General features: G+C 33.9%; 1 protein-coding gene across 1 annotated transcript in view; it reads left to right on the forward strand.

Annotated features, from left to right (window-relative positions):
* The window catches only part of USP3 (ubiquitin specific peptidase 3), a 94,421-nt gene that overhangs the window by 27,682 nt on the left and 47,608 nt on the right, over window positions 1–19,131 (forward strand). The window contains exons 3-4 of the mRNA XM_082648281.1: window positions 2,586–2,717; window positions 16,143–16,226. Coding sequence (XP_082504407.1) covers window positions 2,586–2,717; window positions 16,143–16,226 — 216 coding nt within the window. The remainder of the gene's footprint in view (window positions 1–2,585; window positions 2,718–16,142; window positions 16,227–19,131) is intronic.

Raw genomic sequence — 19,131 nt, forward strand, 5'->3', positions numbered from 1 at the left:
TTTTTAAAAAAGAAGAAAAGTAGAAGCACTTAAATTCTGCACTTGAAGAGACAGATTCCTCTCCTAGATTTTGAGAGGTGAGAATTATAATGCAATAAAATTTATATAGTTCTATCCTCCAGTCGTCTCATAGTGCTTTACAGCCTAAATCTGGAAGGTCATATGTCAACAAAAAGACCTGACATACTCTCAAAAAGTGGAGACATTAGTGTTCTTAACAGCAAGCAACAAACAGTTCTCTAAGTAGGTATTGGAAAAATAAATTGAAAATTTTCTAGGCTCTGTAGGTAGTATGTTTCCAATTGTAAGCAATCTTAAATTTGGAAATCTGACATGGTTTCAGAGAAATATAATTAAGTAGATTACACAGATAATGAGAGTAACCTGCATTTGGATCTTCATTTTACATAGCTGATTGGCTAATTTTCTTTTGCCATGTAATCCTGGGTGTTGATTGCCAAGAATGACGATTTTCTCAGTAATTTAGACCACTTGTCTTTAGGGGAGTCTTAAACGGAATATTCTTTCAAACTAGGAAATGTACTTTATCAGTAGTATATTTGAGTTATATATTGTATTGGTCTTCATGACACCATCCCTTTTATTTTTCCTATTTTTTGTGATTGTTGTTAAAAAATCTGTGACATGTATATGGACACTTTTCCTTTTTAGACCAAATTGGTTAAAATCTAAAACTAGATGAGGGAAATATTTATTTTTATGTGGTAGTTTATACATGACTGTTAACTTCTGACATGTATTTGTATATTAGCCAAAACATTGCTAATCTTAATGTTAGCAGTAATACACTTCTTACTTTATCACTGACATTTATTACAGTAACCATGGAAATATCTAGTACATTTGGAGGCTACAGTATGGTGGCTAAAGGAACTATATGCACTATTCATTCATTCATGCATTCTGAGCCATGGATTATTTAATCACCTAACAACCCATGAGATATAAGTACTATTATCTCTGTTTTATCAACGAGAAAACAGAAGTAGAGAGGTTAAGTAACTCACCCAAGCTCACCAGGCCATTATGTGATAACGCCTGCTAAAACCCAGGCTGTCTAATTTTTGAGTTTATACCTTTTTTTTTTTTTTTTTTTGCGGTACGCGGGCCTCTCACTGTTGTGGCCTCTTCCATTGCGGAGCACAGGCTCCGGATGTGCAGCCTCAGTGGCCATGGCTCACGGGCCCAGCCGCTCCACGGCATGTGGGATCTTCCCGGACCGGGGCACGAACCCGTGTCCCCTGCATCGGCAGGCAGACTCTTAACCACTGTGCCACCAGGGAAGCCCTGAGTTTATACTCTTAATCATTATTTTTATTTTAACTCAGCCATATATACAATGGAATTAAAAATTCAGTTTAGTCCACTTTTGTGAACAGAAGACCCTACACACAAGTCTTGGTTATGTTTATTACAGTGAAAAAAAGGGGGGGAAACGAGATCAAACTCTGAGTTGAGGTTAGTAGTGCCTCTGATGCTTCCAGGTTTCCTGGGGTAGAGAGGCCAGGCTTGGAGTTGATCCTCCTTACTTACCACAAACTAGCCTACTTTCCCCAAGGTAAGTGTTGCTCCTTGTATAGTTAAGGCACATCATGACAAAAATGTCACCTTAACTCTCTGAGAAGGTTTACTTTGGCACTATTTAACCGACATTTGTTTTGACCGTTCTGAGTTTACAGTTAGGCCTTACCTTCTATAAATTGGCAGCTTTCTAGGAACTGGGAAGTTTTTGTTTTATGAGGGTCTTCAAGTAGTGGTCAGTTATGGCATTGTACAGTATTTAGGTGAAGGTGTAGATGAACCCTTATTTCAGTTTCATTTTGCTTTTTGTGATAAAATGATTTATTAAATCTGAGTTGGAAAGTGTTAGAAAATTTTTCTGACTGTAGTCAGCCTTTGATTATCTTTGCCCATGTAGTAAGAAATTACAGTTTATATAAGCTTAAGATAATTTCTGTTTTGTTTGGATTTCTTTTAAACAAACCTATTTCCATATTAGTGGAGTGATTATTCGGGCATTCAAGTGAAAGATATGAAGCCATATTGATGAGAAAGAGATGGGAGATTATCCTGTTTCCATACCTGACTCTCATGTTTTATATTAAGCAGCAACCTAAGCAGAGCCTATGGCCCAGTGGGCAGTGATTGAGTAATTTAGTTTGCAAAGCTTGTCTTTGATAATAGCTGAGTTGGGAGTTAGCAGCCTAAGAAAACTTAAAAAAAAGAAAAAGGCTATATAGCAAAATAATCAGCAAAGGAGTTGATAAGTGATAATCTCAATGGTATTGAAACTGGTTTGCATAGATAACACCTTTCCTTGCCTGGTCCTAGTCTTGTGTGCAATAATAAGTTGACTGTATTTGATTGCAAAAAAGCATATTTTAAGTACTCAGCTTAATAAATCACTAAGTGATGAATGCTCTTACAGGATTGCATGCTCTTTATTAGAAGGAATTCTTTCTTATTCTGATTTGATAACCATCTAATTTTATTATCATCTCCTGCTACTTTAACTTCCCAAGCAATATTTAGATTAAAATACATTTTCATTTGATTTTTGTAAGGTATGTGAATGGCCATGCAAAAAAACATTATGAAGATGCACAAATACCCTTAACCAACCATAAGAAATCAGAAAAGCAAGAAAAAGCTCAGCACACAGTGTGTATGGATTGCAGTAGCTACAGTACATACTGGTAAGTATTAATATTATCTGAAAATGCGATTCCTTTACTATGTGTGTGCAGGCGTTTTCTCGTCTTCCTCACTCTTTCCCCTCCCCCCAGTCTCTAAGCCAGTGGGGACTGCCATTACTGCCTTTTAGTCCTGTTGGAATTCGCAGAGGACTGGGGGCTATCAGGAATGCTTGTCCTTATTCATTCAGATGTAAATTTAAATTGCCCTTTCAACCTCTAGGTCTCCTCTTCTTTCCCATCCCACTAAGCTTCAGGGAAATGAAAAGTATTTGTTGTTGTTCATTATAATTCCTTTTCTTTTTTTGTTTTTAATTGAAGAATAATATGACAATATTATTATAATATGATAAAAACCCACATTCCTACTGTCCAGTTAAGGTTTTGTTATATAATCTTTAACTTCTTTGTTTAAAAAATTATTTTGACAGTCTCCCCTGTCCCAACACAGTTCCACTCTCCTCTTCTACTCTGTAGATAAACATCAAGAATTTTGTGTGTAGCCTTTCAAGCTAATTTTTTTTTAAGTGTCACATCCTTTAAAAGGGTATTGGAGGCCCTGTTCTCTCTTTGTAATATACTATACATGTCTGTTTCATGTAAACGACAATAAAGTAAGAATTTTTCTGACTACTTTGAACAGGTTATTCAGGTTACAAGTGATGTTTAACAATCCATATCCATTCGGTATGCTCAGAGTCAGTGTATTTTACAGTTTTAACTTTGGCGTGAAGCAAATTTCTTTCCTTGCCTAGTAAATTATGAATAATTCTTTATGGTTTTAATTATTTTACTGAATTCAAAAGGTTTCTGACATTGAAAGGAAAAAAAAAGCCATTTAAAGGAGCCCTTTTATTTTTGTTTTTGTTTTTGCCATATAGCCCTCGAATGTTACATGAAGGCAATACTGGGCAGGGATGGGGATTTAAAGTCCAAATATTCCTTTTGATTCACACTTTCTGCTGAAGTTGTGTGCTAATCCTTTCTGCATTGTCCTTAGCTGCTTATTGTATTGTAGAAAGGTGTCCCATCAAAAGGAAGAAAAAAAGGTCAGTGGCCTACCAAGTTTACATTTTTACAGGTTTAACATTATTACACTGTGGCTATTGAATAAAACATTGTAAGGTTTAGTCCTGTAGATCACTAGTATTTCAGTGATCCTTTGTGTGGAAGATGTCCGGACATGGAAGAGAGACAAGCTAGAGGTACATGAAGACATCAGTAAAAGTGAAAATCTTGGGAAGATTTTCTGAGCCTAGTGCTGAGTTTATTATTATTTGCTCTCATAAAACACCCCTTCCTACAAAAATTAAGTATTAGCCAAGCTGTTAAAGTGTTTTCGTTAGTTTCCCCCCCTTTCCCTGAGGACACTTATATACTAGAATGACACAGCTATCTAATTGACAGAACCATGTGTTTCTGTAAGGTTGTAAGTATTTCTCTTTAAACAGCAGGAATTAAGATCATTCTTGAGGCATCTGTCTCACAGTCATCATTGCAGGTCATGTCAACCTGTATGCACCAGATGTTGAAAACGTTCATTCTTCTTGATTTTTAGTTAGCAATGTGCATGAAATATTTAATGGGGAAATTTGGAAATACAATTAAATCTCTGTGTGCAGTGGGTTTTCTCGCTGTTGGTAAGATTATGAGGAAATAGTAACTCTTTGAGGAAATTTAAAGAATTATCTTGGAATTTTCCTAATGGAGTGGAATTATATTCGTAGGTCTCTTTAAAAATAGAGACTATATACTTTAATGTCTTTGTATATTGCATTTTAGAGGAATACCTTTATTAACTAGGACTGGAATTTAATTTGCTTTATATTGGTATAGTATGCTAAAGTACAAGTCATTTCATGGCTGAATTGGAATTAAATGGCAGATCTTGGACCTTGGGGGAATATACACCGTGGCAGGGGTTTCTTGGCCAGTTGCCAGTCTTTTGTGTGAAGTTATACAGAGCCGCAAGTGTGTGGACTCCGAGAGCTTCTGAAATGCAGGAAGGGAGCTGCAGCTGGTCACATAACCATCTCGTTTGTGGGTTTAGAACACAATGCCAGGGAATCATCCTGTAGCATTATACTGACAGCCTAAAAGGAAACTGTGCTAGTAGTAAGCTGATGAAGCTGTAGTTTAAATTAACATTTTCCCCACACCTCACTATGATTAAGAAACAAAAAAGGATTTCTTCTTCTGTATGTGGTGTGTGTGTGTGTTATTTTCCAGTGCACCTTAGTAATTTCACTTCAGTTTGTAGATTTTCCTTGTATATAAATTTCTTGTGGTTACACTAATTGGTTTACTTTAGAGGTGTGTTAGGTTTAACCTATTTGATTATTAATTATTATGCTTGTAGTCAAACTATTTTGACTATAGCTAATGTTAAGGCGGCTTTTCCATGTGCTCTGTCCTCTGAAGAAGTTGAAACATGCTCCGAGGCTTACAGTTTTTCTATCCTTACTTTCCCTTTTCCAAGAGTCCCTGCCTTTGTATATCCTTTATGAGGTTATCATTGAGCACTCCCCCCCTCCCCCAAGTAACTCCAATTGTAGCTGGATGTAATCTCCCCTAAACTCACAGTCCTTGGGATACTTATAATTTCCTGCTGCATGTTAGTTATTTGTAAATGTCCTTGGGGACTGCAGGAACCATGTCAGATCTTTGTATTGTCCACAGTACTCAGTGTCTGGTGCCGAGTAAGCAGTAGATGTTTGAAAGACTGAATTTTGTTAACTATTTTCCAAAAATGGGGAAGGTTATACCAAATCTATACTATTGTGCCCTCCTGATACTTTTGGAGGACTGAAGAGCTGCAGAACCCTTTTCCTGAAAAAGACTCAAATCACAGCCTGTGTGAGCTATTCCATTTACCTCCCGAGAGGGACACCCTTGCAGAGCAGGTCCTTTCACTTCTGATATAAACTGGGCGTTCAGGAGAAGCACATATTAACCAAGCAGAACATAAAACGGGTCATTATTTCAAAAGAGGGAGAGAATCATTTTGGTTTGACACAAACACACTCCTTTAGGAGACAAATGAAGATTTTAATAAAAATGAAAATCTTAAGATTTTCACACAAGGGCAGGTGTTGAGATTATTGTGTGTGTGTTCAGTAATATTTCCTTTCCTCCTACCCCAAATTCCCTCCCCCAGTTAATACAAATGGAATTGTATGTGGTATACATTATTGTATCAAAAAAAAGAGTAAAATTGATTGAGAAGAAACAAAGATTAAAATTAGGAACTTTTTTTTTTATTATTATTTTTGCGGTACGCGGGCCTCTCACTGTTGTGGCCTCTCTCGTTGCGGAGCACAGGCTCCGGACGCGCAGGCTCAGTGGCCATGGCTCACGGGCCCAGCCGCTCCGCGGCACGTGGGATCTTCCTGGACCAGGGAACGAACCCGTGTCCTCTGCATCGGCAGGCGGACTCTCAACCACTGCGCCACCAGGGAAGCCCTAAAATTAGGAACTTTTATTTGACTTATTATGTAGATAGACATTTGGAGTTAATAGATTTAAAATACTGAACATATAACTTTTGACATCTGACATAGTCTTGTCAACTTATCAACAATAGCTGAATTTCTGAGAATTCAAAAGTATGAAAGGAGTATTAAAACTAAATTACTAGAATTTTTCCTTCCTGGTAGAGTAGTGTTTTAAAGCACTCCTTCAAACAAAGAAATATTATGAAATGTGAGTCAATTCATTTGTCTAGAAGAAAGACTTGTATTTTAGATTTTAAACACCTATAATAAATAGCAGTTTTAATTAAAACTAATAAAAATAAAGCTTTTATTTGTGGGTTTAAATGGATGCTGAATCATTTTCAAAGGCAGTTGTGATTTAAAATTAAAAAGGGGAAGATCTTTTGTTGACTATCCTTATAAACTTTTGGGGCACAAATTTTCAGTGTTGTAAAGATTAGAGAACAGGAAGAATTTTGTTGATTTAAAAACAGTATTTTGAAGTTTTATTAAAAAGAAACTTTTTAGCATGTGGTCTGAAAACAAAAGGCTCCTTCTTAATAAGCTGGTACTTTTCTGCTTTTAACAAAGGAAATGAGTTTTCTCTGCAAGTATTCTAATTTTCCAAAATTGGCTTAGTTGATGGCCGCGCATTAGAATTGAATAAAAGAGAATTTAAAAATAAGCTTGCTTTCTAAAAGAGTTCTTTGGATTTAACTTTTCTTGGTTTGAAATAGATGAAGTCACTGGAATACCAGCTTTTTTTGTTTTCTTTTGTTTTTTGTTTTCTCTAACTATATCTGTCATTTATAATAAAGCTGGAGGTCAAAGTTTACTCTAGGTGTCGTATTATGATGTTATCTATTATACAAGGGAATGAAAAGGAATTTAAAACTTAATGATCGATTTGCCATTGCCCTTTCTTGAGAGGGGTACTTTTTGCATTAAAGTTTTTTGATTTTGTTTCTTTGGTATTAGTATTATACATGACTTACTGTATAAAGATTGCCTTATAGCCAGTAGATTAAAGGACTTGTTCCTTTACTGTTGCGTAAAAAATTTCAGGTTCGTTTGTATGATGATTGCTTCTTGTTTCACGTGGGTGAAGAATGATTTGGTCTGGGAATATTGTCTTAGTGCTTCAAGAATATGATGTGGAGACTTATGACTTGGGTAGCTTCAATAGCACTTACAACAGGAATGGAAAAAGCTTTAGAATTTTAAAGCTGAGAAAGAGAGAGAGATCTTCTTTGTTTTGAGTGTGACACCTGCACCATATAATGGTAGCAGTTGAGCAATTAAAAGTGGCTAGTGGGACTGAGGAATTGAATGTTTTATTTTATTTTAATGATTATGTTTAAATTGCCACATGTACTGGTAGCTACTATATCAGACAGTGTAGCCTCACACTTAAAATTTAACATTGAGTATATTAATATTATGAAACTTTAAAAACCTTAAGACAAAAATCTGATAGAAACTCCAAAAAGAAAATAAGTCAATTTCACTAACTAAAATAGTTGTAAATAAGTATAACTTAAAGCAAATCTAACCCAGTAAAATGTGTCAAAAAGAAAAATTATATAATTACTGAGTTAATTTCACTAGTCTGCCAACATATTCATTTTAAAGGGAATCCCAGATGATTGTATCATTAGAAGCAAAAATACATTTATAAATAAGCCATTTCTGATTTTTAAAAAACTAATAACATTGAAATAAAAGGAAACTATTAAAATATGATAGTTCCCCCCAAAGAAAGCAAACAACATATGCAAATTGATGAAATACTAAAGCTATTTCCATTAATATCAGAAACAAGACAAATACTTCCTATCATCATTTACATCATCATCACTATTATTAAACATTGCTTTGGCTGTTCTATCCATTGAAATAAGACAGAATAAATTGTTGGTATAAATATTAGAAAAGAACAAATTATTTCTGCTTTCAAATTATATAATGCTGAGAAAACTTAGGGGGACTTTAGTAGAAAACAACAAGTAGAATTACTAATTAATTTTGAGATGGTCATACATAATAAATATGCAAAAACTAATAGCTTTCTCTTCATTAGCAGTCATTAGTTAAAAATGGAAATGACCAAACAAAAAAACAAACATTCAACATAATGACCAAAACTATAAACTAAATCTAGGAATAAGTATTACAGAAAGATACAAAGCAAAGATATGGATCCTTTGTGAAGAAAACTTGACATTGTAAACAGTTCCTTTCCCCCTCAAATTTTTACCTTCAAAAGTTTTCCTGGAGGCAGAGTCTGATGAACATGATGGTCCTCGAACATATTGTGCACAACATCCAAAAAAATCAAAATAGCGGATATGTTGCTTTTATTCAATACATAAATATTCATTGAGAACCAGCTGTATGTTAGGAACCTAGTCTTTAGTGCAGTAGTCTCTAAAATAATGCACTTGAAGGTACGGAAGGAAAATAGCAGAGCTTTTATTAAAACTTTTTATCTGGCAAATATAAAATCATTGGCAAATATTTAAAATACCTACTGCCAGTGGTCTGTAGACTAGGTGGTTATGTGTCATGAACCACACACGGAGGGTCCTGAATCAGCTTCACGTGTGGCGTCCTCTCCCTTGTTCACTTTTAGCATTGTGCAGTATGTTAACGGTTTTTGTCTGCCTAGTTACATGGGTTTATTTAATTTTACCAAGAATCAACCCTCTTCAAATGGATACACATTTTAAAAGATTTTTTTATGAGAAAAAGTCCTCCAAGATAATAACAGTAACAATAGTAAGACAAATACTGGTGAACAAGGAAAAGGTAAGCTGACATACACTCCTACTCTGAGCTCATCAAATACATTACAAAGTAAAAATATTGGCTATCTAATAAAAACACAGACTAATCAGATCTGATAAATTGGACAAAAAGTTTGAGACTGTGTGAAGTATGAATTTATATCCATTATCATTAATGTCAAACCTCACCCTATGTATATATTGTATTTTGAGATACTAGTTTAATAATGGTATGAAGACATTTAAAAAGTTTATTTCATCTCTAGCTCATTCTTCTAAAATTTTTCTTTTTTTATACTATATGCATATTAATTTAGATTTACTTGCATATATAATTAGTACAAATGTGTAAATGTGTTGGGGGTGATGGATGCTCAGTTTTGTGGCTTATTTTTTATCTGATTAGGAGCCATTGAAAATAATTTGAAGATTTTGTCTTAGTGGACTGGTGTTTTTCCTTTTATAATTAGAGAGGGCATGAGGCACAGGCTGGAAATAGGAAGGAAACAAGTGTTTCTAAAGTTAGAATTTTTAAAAGGAGGTAAACCCACATTAAATTTTAGGACGAGAAAATAATTGAGCCACGCTGCATGTTTTAATTTTTGGAGAATGGGGAAAAAGTACAGATAGGGATGAACAAGTAAGGAATATTTTTTGCTGTTAAACAAGTGACTAGTGCTACAGGGAAAATACTGAGGGAGGGTAAGGGAGTTGGTAGTGTATGGAATGAAAGCTTAAATCTAAACATAAAGCAGGTAACACTGAAGTGAAAGGGAAGATTGGGAGGGAAAGATGCGAGAGAAGAAAATTTAGGTAAGGTCGACATTGCAGGGACCATCAAATACTATAGTTTAATTTGGCTACAGATATCTATGCGTTTGAAAGTCACTGTATTTGGGTGGGGCAGAGGGGGATATCATACTAAAGGAAATAACCAAGGTTTAGAATAAAATGTTAGTTGAGATGGAGGAGGAAAAAGATGGGTTTGGGGGAGATTATAGAGAGAAAAATATTTAGAAAGGATTAGGCATGATTAGATGCTAGAAATTAGAAAAAAAATCACAATCTTAAAAATGTACACATAAGGAATCAATGTAATGAAGAAATTGGACAATTTTGCTATTTATTAGAATAAGCAGAATTAGAATAAGCAGAATAAGCTGTGATATTATCAGTTTTTTACCAAAGTATAATAGTAGTATAAATAATTGGTGTTTCTTATGAAAATTTATCTGCTACCTGCTACATGTTCTCTCAGTGCAAGGTAATAAAATTAATTGTGTATCTTCTGCTCTGAACAGCAGTATATATATAATACCCTACTCTACATTTAACAGTTTATTAACTATTGGCCTGAAGTACTTTAAAACTACTTTAGTGTCATATTTGGTTCAAGGAATTTGGTTTGAGACTAATTTTTACATAGCTAAGATGATAGTATACTTTGCCTCAAGGTGTTAGAAGTAGAGAAAGATACCAGTACCTTCTCCTTCCCTGCCTTTTTATATCTGATTTCCTTATCTAACATCTCTAATATGTTGCCTGATATGACTTCTAAGTATTATTTTTTTGTCTTTAGTGTTCAGTTTACTTAAATTTCCTTAAACAGTTCTTTCTTTTTAGTAAATACAGAAGTAAACGTTTTCCTTGTCTGACAAGTAGTCTGTTAGAGGTAGAGCTCATCTTTACTTGAAGAATCACCTAACATCGCGAAATTTAAACTTGCTTAAGTGTTAATATAATAGCCTAAAAGTTGGTTGTGTAATATAGGTAGTTCCTGACTTTTGTTTGCTAGACATGTGAAGTCCTATTTATATGAAAAGATGCCAAAACCTGGACCTCAGCTCCAATTTCTCAGTAGAAAGATGAAAAAGAGGAGTAGAACTTTTTATATTATTTCAGTTACGTTTTGGGAACCAGGTGTATTTTCACCTTGCAACATTTAACCATATTTTATAACAATATTTATTTCAAAATGGGAAATGCATTCCAAGTTTCAGAGGAGCAATCTAGAAGCTTTGAAACACAGCCTACAAGTTATGCACTTTTTTGTACTTATTCTGGTGTAATCTCCTTGAAGGGAAAACTAAGAATAGTGGCTAAATTTTATTTGTTTTTCAGGTGTTAGAGGTAAGCATAATACTGACCTAATACCTTCAACACAATTGTAAACCAGGAAGAGATTTTTAGAACTTGTTTACTTTAAATCCTTCTTATTGCCTTGGGACTTTTTAATATCAGTATTAGTGGGATAGTTTCCAGTTTGAAAGCAGCATCTCAGCTAAAGACTAAGGTAACCAGACAACATTTAAATTCTTATTTACTTCCTACTTTTGTTACTTATTTTCTTTTCACCTCTGGGCCAGGGAGGAAGAAGAAATCAGAACAGGGGATGGGGGCAGCTAGAGACGGGTGTGCTGTGAGGCAGCCCTGGTTACACAGCAAAAGGAAGCTGACATTTATTGACCCTCTACCACGTGCCAGGCGCCCCTGGACGTTTTGACCTGTGGAAGCAGGTGCTTTCCTTTTATCATCGTCATCTAATAACGCTTGTATAGTGTGGTGAATTCAGACAGGACAAAAGTTAGAATCTTAGAAGTAAATGTCCTTCATAGTGACTGTAAGAAGATCTAAAAATGACTCTTGGCCATAAGGACAATTGTGAAAACTTAAAATTTTTTAAGCCAGTGAGAACAAATTCAGCCAAAATAAAATTGACTTCTTATAGTTCATTCAAGTTATATTTATTACCTCTTTATAATATTGGGTAGTATTATAGTAGAACAGCTAGTATCTTAGATATTTTCTAGGCTAGCAGTGCTGTGCAAGAGAAATAATTCGTCACATACGTAATTTAAAATTTTCTAGTAGCCACATTAAAAAAGCAAAGACAAACAGGTTGATTAATTTTAACTGTATATTTTATTTAACCCAGTTATCCAAAATATTATCATGTCAACATGGTAATCCATATAGAATTATTAGACATAGTGTGCATCTTTTTTTAATACGAAACCTTCAAAATCCAGTATGTATTTTACATGTACAGCACATCTCCATTCAGATGCTAACTTTTCGTCAGAAATGCTTGATCTGTATTTAGTCATAAAAATTGCAGTTAAAAATGTAGATTCCAAACACTATTAAAAATTTTCCAATAAATGAATTTAAAAAACCCCATTTTCTTTAATACTTGGCATCTGTTTTGACAAGACTGACTCATCTTTTTTAGAATTGAGCCCAAAGCAAAAGCATATCAGTCTCAAAACTGTATCTAATTTAAGTAAATCCACTAACTCTTGTAACCACTCAGTATTATCAACATCAAATTCAAAGGACCATTATATAAACTGAAAATCAACTCCAAATTTGTCCATATCAACAAAGCATTCTTCAATTTTTCTTATGGATTTTGCAGACAACTTACATAATGCCATCGTATTTAAAATCTTCTGTATATTTGTTCACACTGAAATGTGTAAAGTCATTATTGATTTGTATTATGAATAGTTTAAATTTTAACATAAATTCTCATACCTGTCTAGCTAGGTCACAAGCAAGCTTTTATTCTCTCCTTGGATCTTTAAATTTAGCTCATTCATGTGCACTGTGATATAGGTGAAAAAATGTAAATCATGCTGTGATGTTTTCTCTTTGTTCAGAATTGGCAGGTGTTCCTTTTGTTTCAAGAAAGTCTTGAATTAGAGTTAACAGTACAGTAAACCTTTGTAAAATTCTTCCATGACTCAAGCAGTGAACATTGGCAAAGAACATATTCATTATCTTCCATTTCTTTTAACAGTTCCATAAACTGGTGATGAGTCAGAGCATTTGCACATGTATAGTGAACAATTTTAATAACTGCATCCATGATACAGTCTACTTTAGAGCACAGATATTTTCAATATGTTAATATGCAGTGGATCAAATAAGGGAAATAATTCCATTAAATCCGGGTTTTTGATCCCACGTAGCAGGTCCTTGTCTGTCTTGATAGAAACTTTTTCCTGTCTAGCTGAAAGTGACAGGTAAAAGATTAAAAAATATTTACAACATGCGGTTGATTGTTTTTAAGGTTGCAAATAGATGAAGACATTTCAATTTGGAAGTCATTTGAAACAAAACGTACCCAAAGTATTAACTGGCCATTGTCTCTTGTCTTGTAAAACTCATCTAAAGCGAAAAGCAAAAGTACTTACAATTTTCAAGTGTTGAATGAATTGATCTTGAATAATGTTAGAAAGGTCTTTTATTCACTAACAGTTGCTTGGTGGATCAACTGAAGATCTTTCACTTTTTGTAAAATATCCTTTTTGATCTTTATCTCAAATTCTAAAACATAACGCCCTTAACTGAAATAATAATTTAATGTTTCATCTCTCCATCTAAAAATGGTTTTCTTTCTTGAGCAAGAATTCAAGCTATTTTAAAGCTTGCCAGAATTACAAGCTCAAATCCTTAAAATCACTAAGAAACTTCTTTGTTATACATTTCATTCTGATTTCATTGATTGTGACAAATTTCATTGATTATTTTTTGACTGTAGAGAAGCAACTTATATTATTATGCATTTGCTGAAAATGACTCACTATTGTCTACTTTATTATCTTAAAACTTTTTTTTACACAGCTTATTAATTTGGCTCTGCTGTATTAAATCATAATTGCCATTATTTACAAAATTTGTGATACACCTTTTCCATTGGATTCTGCCTCATTAGTGTGCCTATGTTGTCAATTACACATTTGTGTGTAATCTTTTTTTAAAAGTTCCAAACTTCATTTGGAAGTTAAAATTTTTTTTCATTGTTAGTTTTTAACCCAGAAAAATAATTTATTTATATTAATTATTAAAATAAGTATTTCAGTTTAACTACCAATTACTATTTACATAGGTATCACTGTAACTCCTGCTGTCTGCAGAAAATATTCAAACAAGCACATTACAGCGCTTCATTATTGCATAGAAAAATAACTGAAACCTTCTGTTGACATAAACTAGACTGGTGATATGCTTATGTGTGATCCTAGAAATGACATGTGCACCCACACTGTGCACTGCAGTACATCTTATATGATGTCATAATAAAAGTGAAATATAGTTTTACCCAAACCATAAAGTATTTAATGGAAATATATTTTATACTGCTTTAGTTAAATAAAATTTTATATCAATTACAATTTTAAAAGATTAAAATGCATTTCCTCAGTTTCATTAGTCACATTAGAACAGCTCTGGAGTCTAGAGAAACTTACTCACTTTAATAATGAACATTCAAAGAGATGAAGCAACTAGACCCAGTTAAGTCAGCTTAGTTCAGAATGGAGCAAGGCCGTAAATGAATCTGTATTTCAATATATGAAAACGTTCCTTTAACAAATGTTAAAGGCTGAATTCATGTCACACCAAAAAGAATTACTTTAATAAGAAAAAAATCAGTTATTTCATATAATCTGAAACAATTTGTTTCTTTAAACAAAGCAACCTTTTTTTTTTTTTGTAGAAGCTAAGGGGTTTACTTTTCAATGAGATATTCTAGCAGCATGTAAATACATGAAAGATGATCTGAATTTGCTTTTAGACTTCATTTCCCAGATGAACACTAGCATTTGGAGTTATTTTTGTTTTGAACACTGGGTATTCTTTTAACCAAAATACATGCATATATTTATGCAAACATAGAATGAAAATGTAAAATGTAAGCAGGAATTAGAGTAACAATACAATTTCATTCTTTAGTGAATGCCTGAGGTTCATGGAGGAACCAAGTGCCTTAAACCCAGATTTGCAGAGTAGACCTTACCCTCTTAACATTTATGCTGACAGGAAGCAAGGAATTAAACCTTTTCACTAATTTAATTCCTTTATGTCTTTGTCATAAAACTGATAAGGAATTATTTTCCTGCCATTGCTGGTACTTTGATCATAGAGAAACGGTCTAGGATGTAAAAGGTAGCTTTTGCTATTTGTAGAAACGTTAGGGATTGACCACGGGAGCTTGGAGAATACGTTAGAGACTCTTGATTGACAACACAGGCAGTCAGTTAATGCGGAGGGGCATGTTAAATAATTACATATATGTTTTACTTAAAGTTTTCAAAAGCACTCACATTTTGAATTCTGTGAATAAGAGACACAAGCCATGTTTTGTGTGTAATCCTTTTTTTAAAAAACTACTTTCCCCCATCCTATTCCCAGTTTTTTTATAGACTGGTTTCAGGTATGTAAGAAATGTTTTTTGGATTCTGCTAGAGATGACCTAATTTTTACTAATTGCTATGCATTCAAAATTTTTGTTTGCTCAGAATGGCAACGTTATTGTCATTATTCTTTGGTAGTTATAGTAAGTGGTTTTGTACAAAGCTGCAGTTCAAAAGAATATTTTGCTACTAGCTTGTAAGTTGTTTTTATTAAAATTGGCCTTATTCTAGGAAGAAAATTGAATGCTAATGTACAAGTTAAAGTTTATTATGTGTGATTCCTTATATTATTTGCTTATTGACTCGCTAAAACACACACACACAATATCAGTTTTAAGGACCATCTTAAATGTCTTTCTTCAAAGCGGTTATCGGTTTCCTGAAAGATGTAGCCACTGTTTTTGTTTTCTAACACCTTGGAATGAAAAGATTCATTCTTCTCAACCATCTGAATTCAGTTTATTTAAATTAAATTATGTGTGAAATATATGGCTTTTAGTTTTTTTATTCAAATATCCCTACAGGTTAATTACTTTTTTCCTGCTTTCCTCTTAAATCTCTCCTGCCTGCAAACTCCCCATTAATTTGAGTTGGGAAGGATCACATTAAAGATTTAGGCTTCGTGCTACATGAACAGAATTGGGGCTTTGTATTTCATTTTCCATGTATTATGTACCACTGAAAAGAATATAACACGTGTAGTAGCGTATTTCATTTTTGAAAGAGGAATTGAAGAGCTTTTGAATAAAAATGTGTAAAGAAACTGGTGTTCATTGCCTACGTGGCTTTTTATAAAGGACTCTTGAAAAGCATTCCACTGTGGATTCCAAGTCCTCTTTAAACTCACCACTGACAGTAACTGCCTGCAGAGGCATGTGATCATCTTGGCAGTAGCCAGGCCTTTCAGTGATTTCATTACTGTGGTTTCCTCAAGCTCTTTACACACATTGATTAATATTTTCCTTGCAGTTATCGCTGTGATGATTTTGTGATTAATGACACCAAGCTGGGACTGGTACAGAAAGTCAGAGAACACTTACAGAACTTGGAAGAGTAAGTAATAGGCCTTGGGAAAGAAGGGATGGAGTGGGGTTGAGGGGTCTTTCAGCATTTCTGAGTGGGATTTTTGTTTATGAGTTCCATAACTTCATCACGTTTTTAGTGTGATTGAAATGTGAACAAAGTAAACTTTGGAGTTGGGTATCTGAAAATGCCCACAGTCAGTGATCATAGCTCAGCATTTATTTTGTTTAATATTTGTCATAAACCATATGCAAGGGCTCCAGAGCCTGTTTTTTAGTTATTATCCACCAACTTATAAGCCCCTCAGTTTATTTGCAAGGGGAATTTTGGTAGTGCAAGGGAAGGGCAAAAAATGATACAAGATCATTATAGAGTTACCTTTGATATTAGAAAATCCTTATCCAAATGTATTATGAGGTCTTCTTAGAAACTCTGAAATTTATGTATCAAGGGAAAATAGGTTTAATTATATTGTTCAGCGTGCATCTATGTGATAGCACAAGATCCTAGTTTCTTTTCCTTTTTTTGTTAGGGGCAGTATTTATCACTTGAAAGTATAGGAAGCTGTGAAATGCTTTGTCATCATAAAGAAATTAAACTGCTTAAGTGAATAGAATTATTTTTTGCTATAGCCAAATAGGTTAGTCAGATAAAGCTCACTAGACCCAAAATTCAAGCAGTAAACAGAACCCCAGTAGCAATGTCTTTTGAAGCTGCAGTGGATAGAAGCATGGCCCTGGAATGGTCGCTGACTCAGGTGAAATTTGTGTAAATCACCCCTAATTGTCAGGTGCCATCTAATTTATTTATTTTTTGTTGTTTTTTAAAAATTCTTTATTGGAGTATAATTGCTTTACAACATCTTATTTATTTTGACAGTCGATGTATAAAAATGGTATTGTGAGAACATGCCACAAGTGAGAGTCCTTTAGCAAACTTACATGTGAAACCAACAGAGTATTTTAAAATTGAGTGCTGAGAGGGAATAATCTAAGTTCTTTGAGTGAAACACTGTCTAGCTTTGGTTAACCAAAGTCTCTGTGCATGTCTCTGTCTAAATAGACTATAAGCTGATAAGGGAAGAATCGATTTCTTTGAAATCTAAGCTAATTAGAACAGTCTGGGTTTAAGTGCACTTTGGCTTGTCATCTTGGGGCTCCTCACTTTTTCAAAGCACCTCCTCCCTTTTAATTTGAACAAAGCAGCAGGAGCATATCTAGGGTTAGAGACACAGGTATAGACACACAGATCTAGAATATTGAATTTGGTCTGAAATAATCACAATTAACCGTGAAGTAGGAGATTCCTGCAGTAATTTATGTAAATATCACTCTTTGGTGTGGTGATTTCATTGTAAAGATCTTACTAACTTGATTCTTTGTTATAGAAGTAGGTAGCTACCAAATTATTTCTTCCTGCCACTTATAGTTTTCTCTAAGAAAAGACTATCATCTCAATGACAAATAAATTCATCAGAACTAAGTCAAAGGGAAAACCGGAAGTTCAAGAACCTGCATGCGTTTATGCAGATATTGAATCTTTTATTTCCATTTATTTCTTCGTCAGGTAAAAGATGTCACAGACTGCCTTGTCTACACTTCTCCTTGGTCCCACTGAAAAAGCTACTTTGCGGTCCTTTTTATGTGTCGATAAACATTACCTAAATTTATTTTTATTTTTTCAAACATAGCCTTTACTCTGTAATGGAAGCTACAATGAAAGAACTATGATTACATTTGAGTTTTACTTTAGACTGTTTAGCGTATCCTCTGGAGAAGCACTGCGCACCAGAAACGTTGTATTAATCTACACTGTTCAGTATGGTAGCCACTAGACACACGTGACTGTTGAGCACTTGAAAATTAGCTAGTGTGACGAGGAACTGAATTTTACATTTTTAAGTTTAATTAATTTAAATTTATTAGCCACATGTTGTGAGCAGCTACCATATTAAATAGCGTGGATCTAAAGGATTCTGCCATTTTGAGAATCATTGATGGTAAAATTTAATAACATTTTTAAAAAGCTAAATGCTTTTTTTTGTATAGGTTAAAACCAAAAGTTAACTATTAGGCATTGTCACAGTACATACACTGTGCTTGTGAGTGAACTTCTTTACTTACAGAATTTGTGAAGGAATAACTTAACATCATAGTACATATGGGATTATCTCTTCTTACCTTGTAGTCACCAGTACACTGAGAGGGACATACATTTCTGAAGACGTTTTTCCTAAGAATATTTTTAGATTTGAAACAGCTGACTGTCACTAGATCTGATGCTCTGAAGACAGTTCATGTGGAAATTTTGGAAAGAAAAATAATTATGTATTTTCTTTGGATTAACCTGGTACTTTTGGAGGATGGGAAAGAGTTGGTAGACTTAAAAAGTCTATGTTGTTTAATAGTAACTTTCACTTCCTTTAGATTAGTTCCCCTGATACATAATAATTTTAAAGTGAAGATAGGAATTATTTCCTCTGAAGATAGGAATTATTTTCTAACAAATTGCAAACTTAATATCTCTTTCAATGAGAAATATTTAGATAAATTCAGAATTTATGTGCTAATTAGAATTTGTTTTAGAATATGCTTTGTAGCAGAGCTGAATCAAATGAATTGATATATGCCTATGCGTCTATAATTTATTTATCATTCTGCAAACTCAGATTATATCATCATCTATTACAACATACTAACAAAACATGATACCTTTATCAAAATTAAGAAAGAAGTGACGTAGAATTTGAGACTTAATGTTAAATCTCAGAATAGTCATGTCAGACCAGTGTTTTTCTTTTTTACGAGTAGTGGGTGTTCTCTTGTTTGAAGCTTCACCATTGATTAGGTAGATAGAGCGGTGGAGGAGAGGGACTGTCCATCAGACCACATCCACTTGGCCAGCGTTTCTGGGAAGCGCCCGGTGGGTGGCAGCT

This window comes from Grampus griseus (assembly GCF_964374135.1).
Source record: "Grampus griseus genome assembly, chromosome: 2".
NCBI lineage: Eukaryota > Metazoa > Chordata > Mammalia > Artiodactyla > Delphinidae > Grampus > Grampus griseus.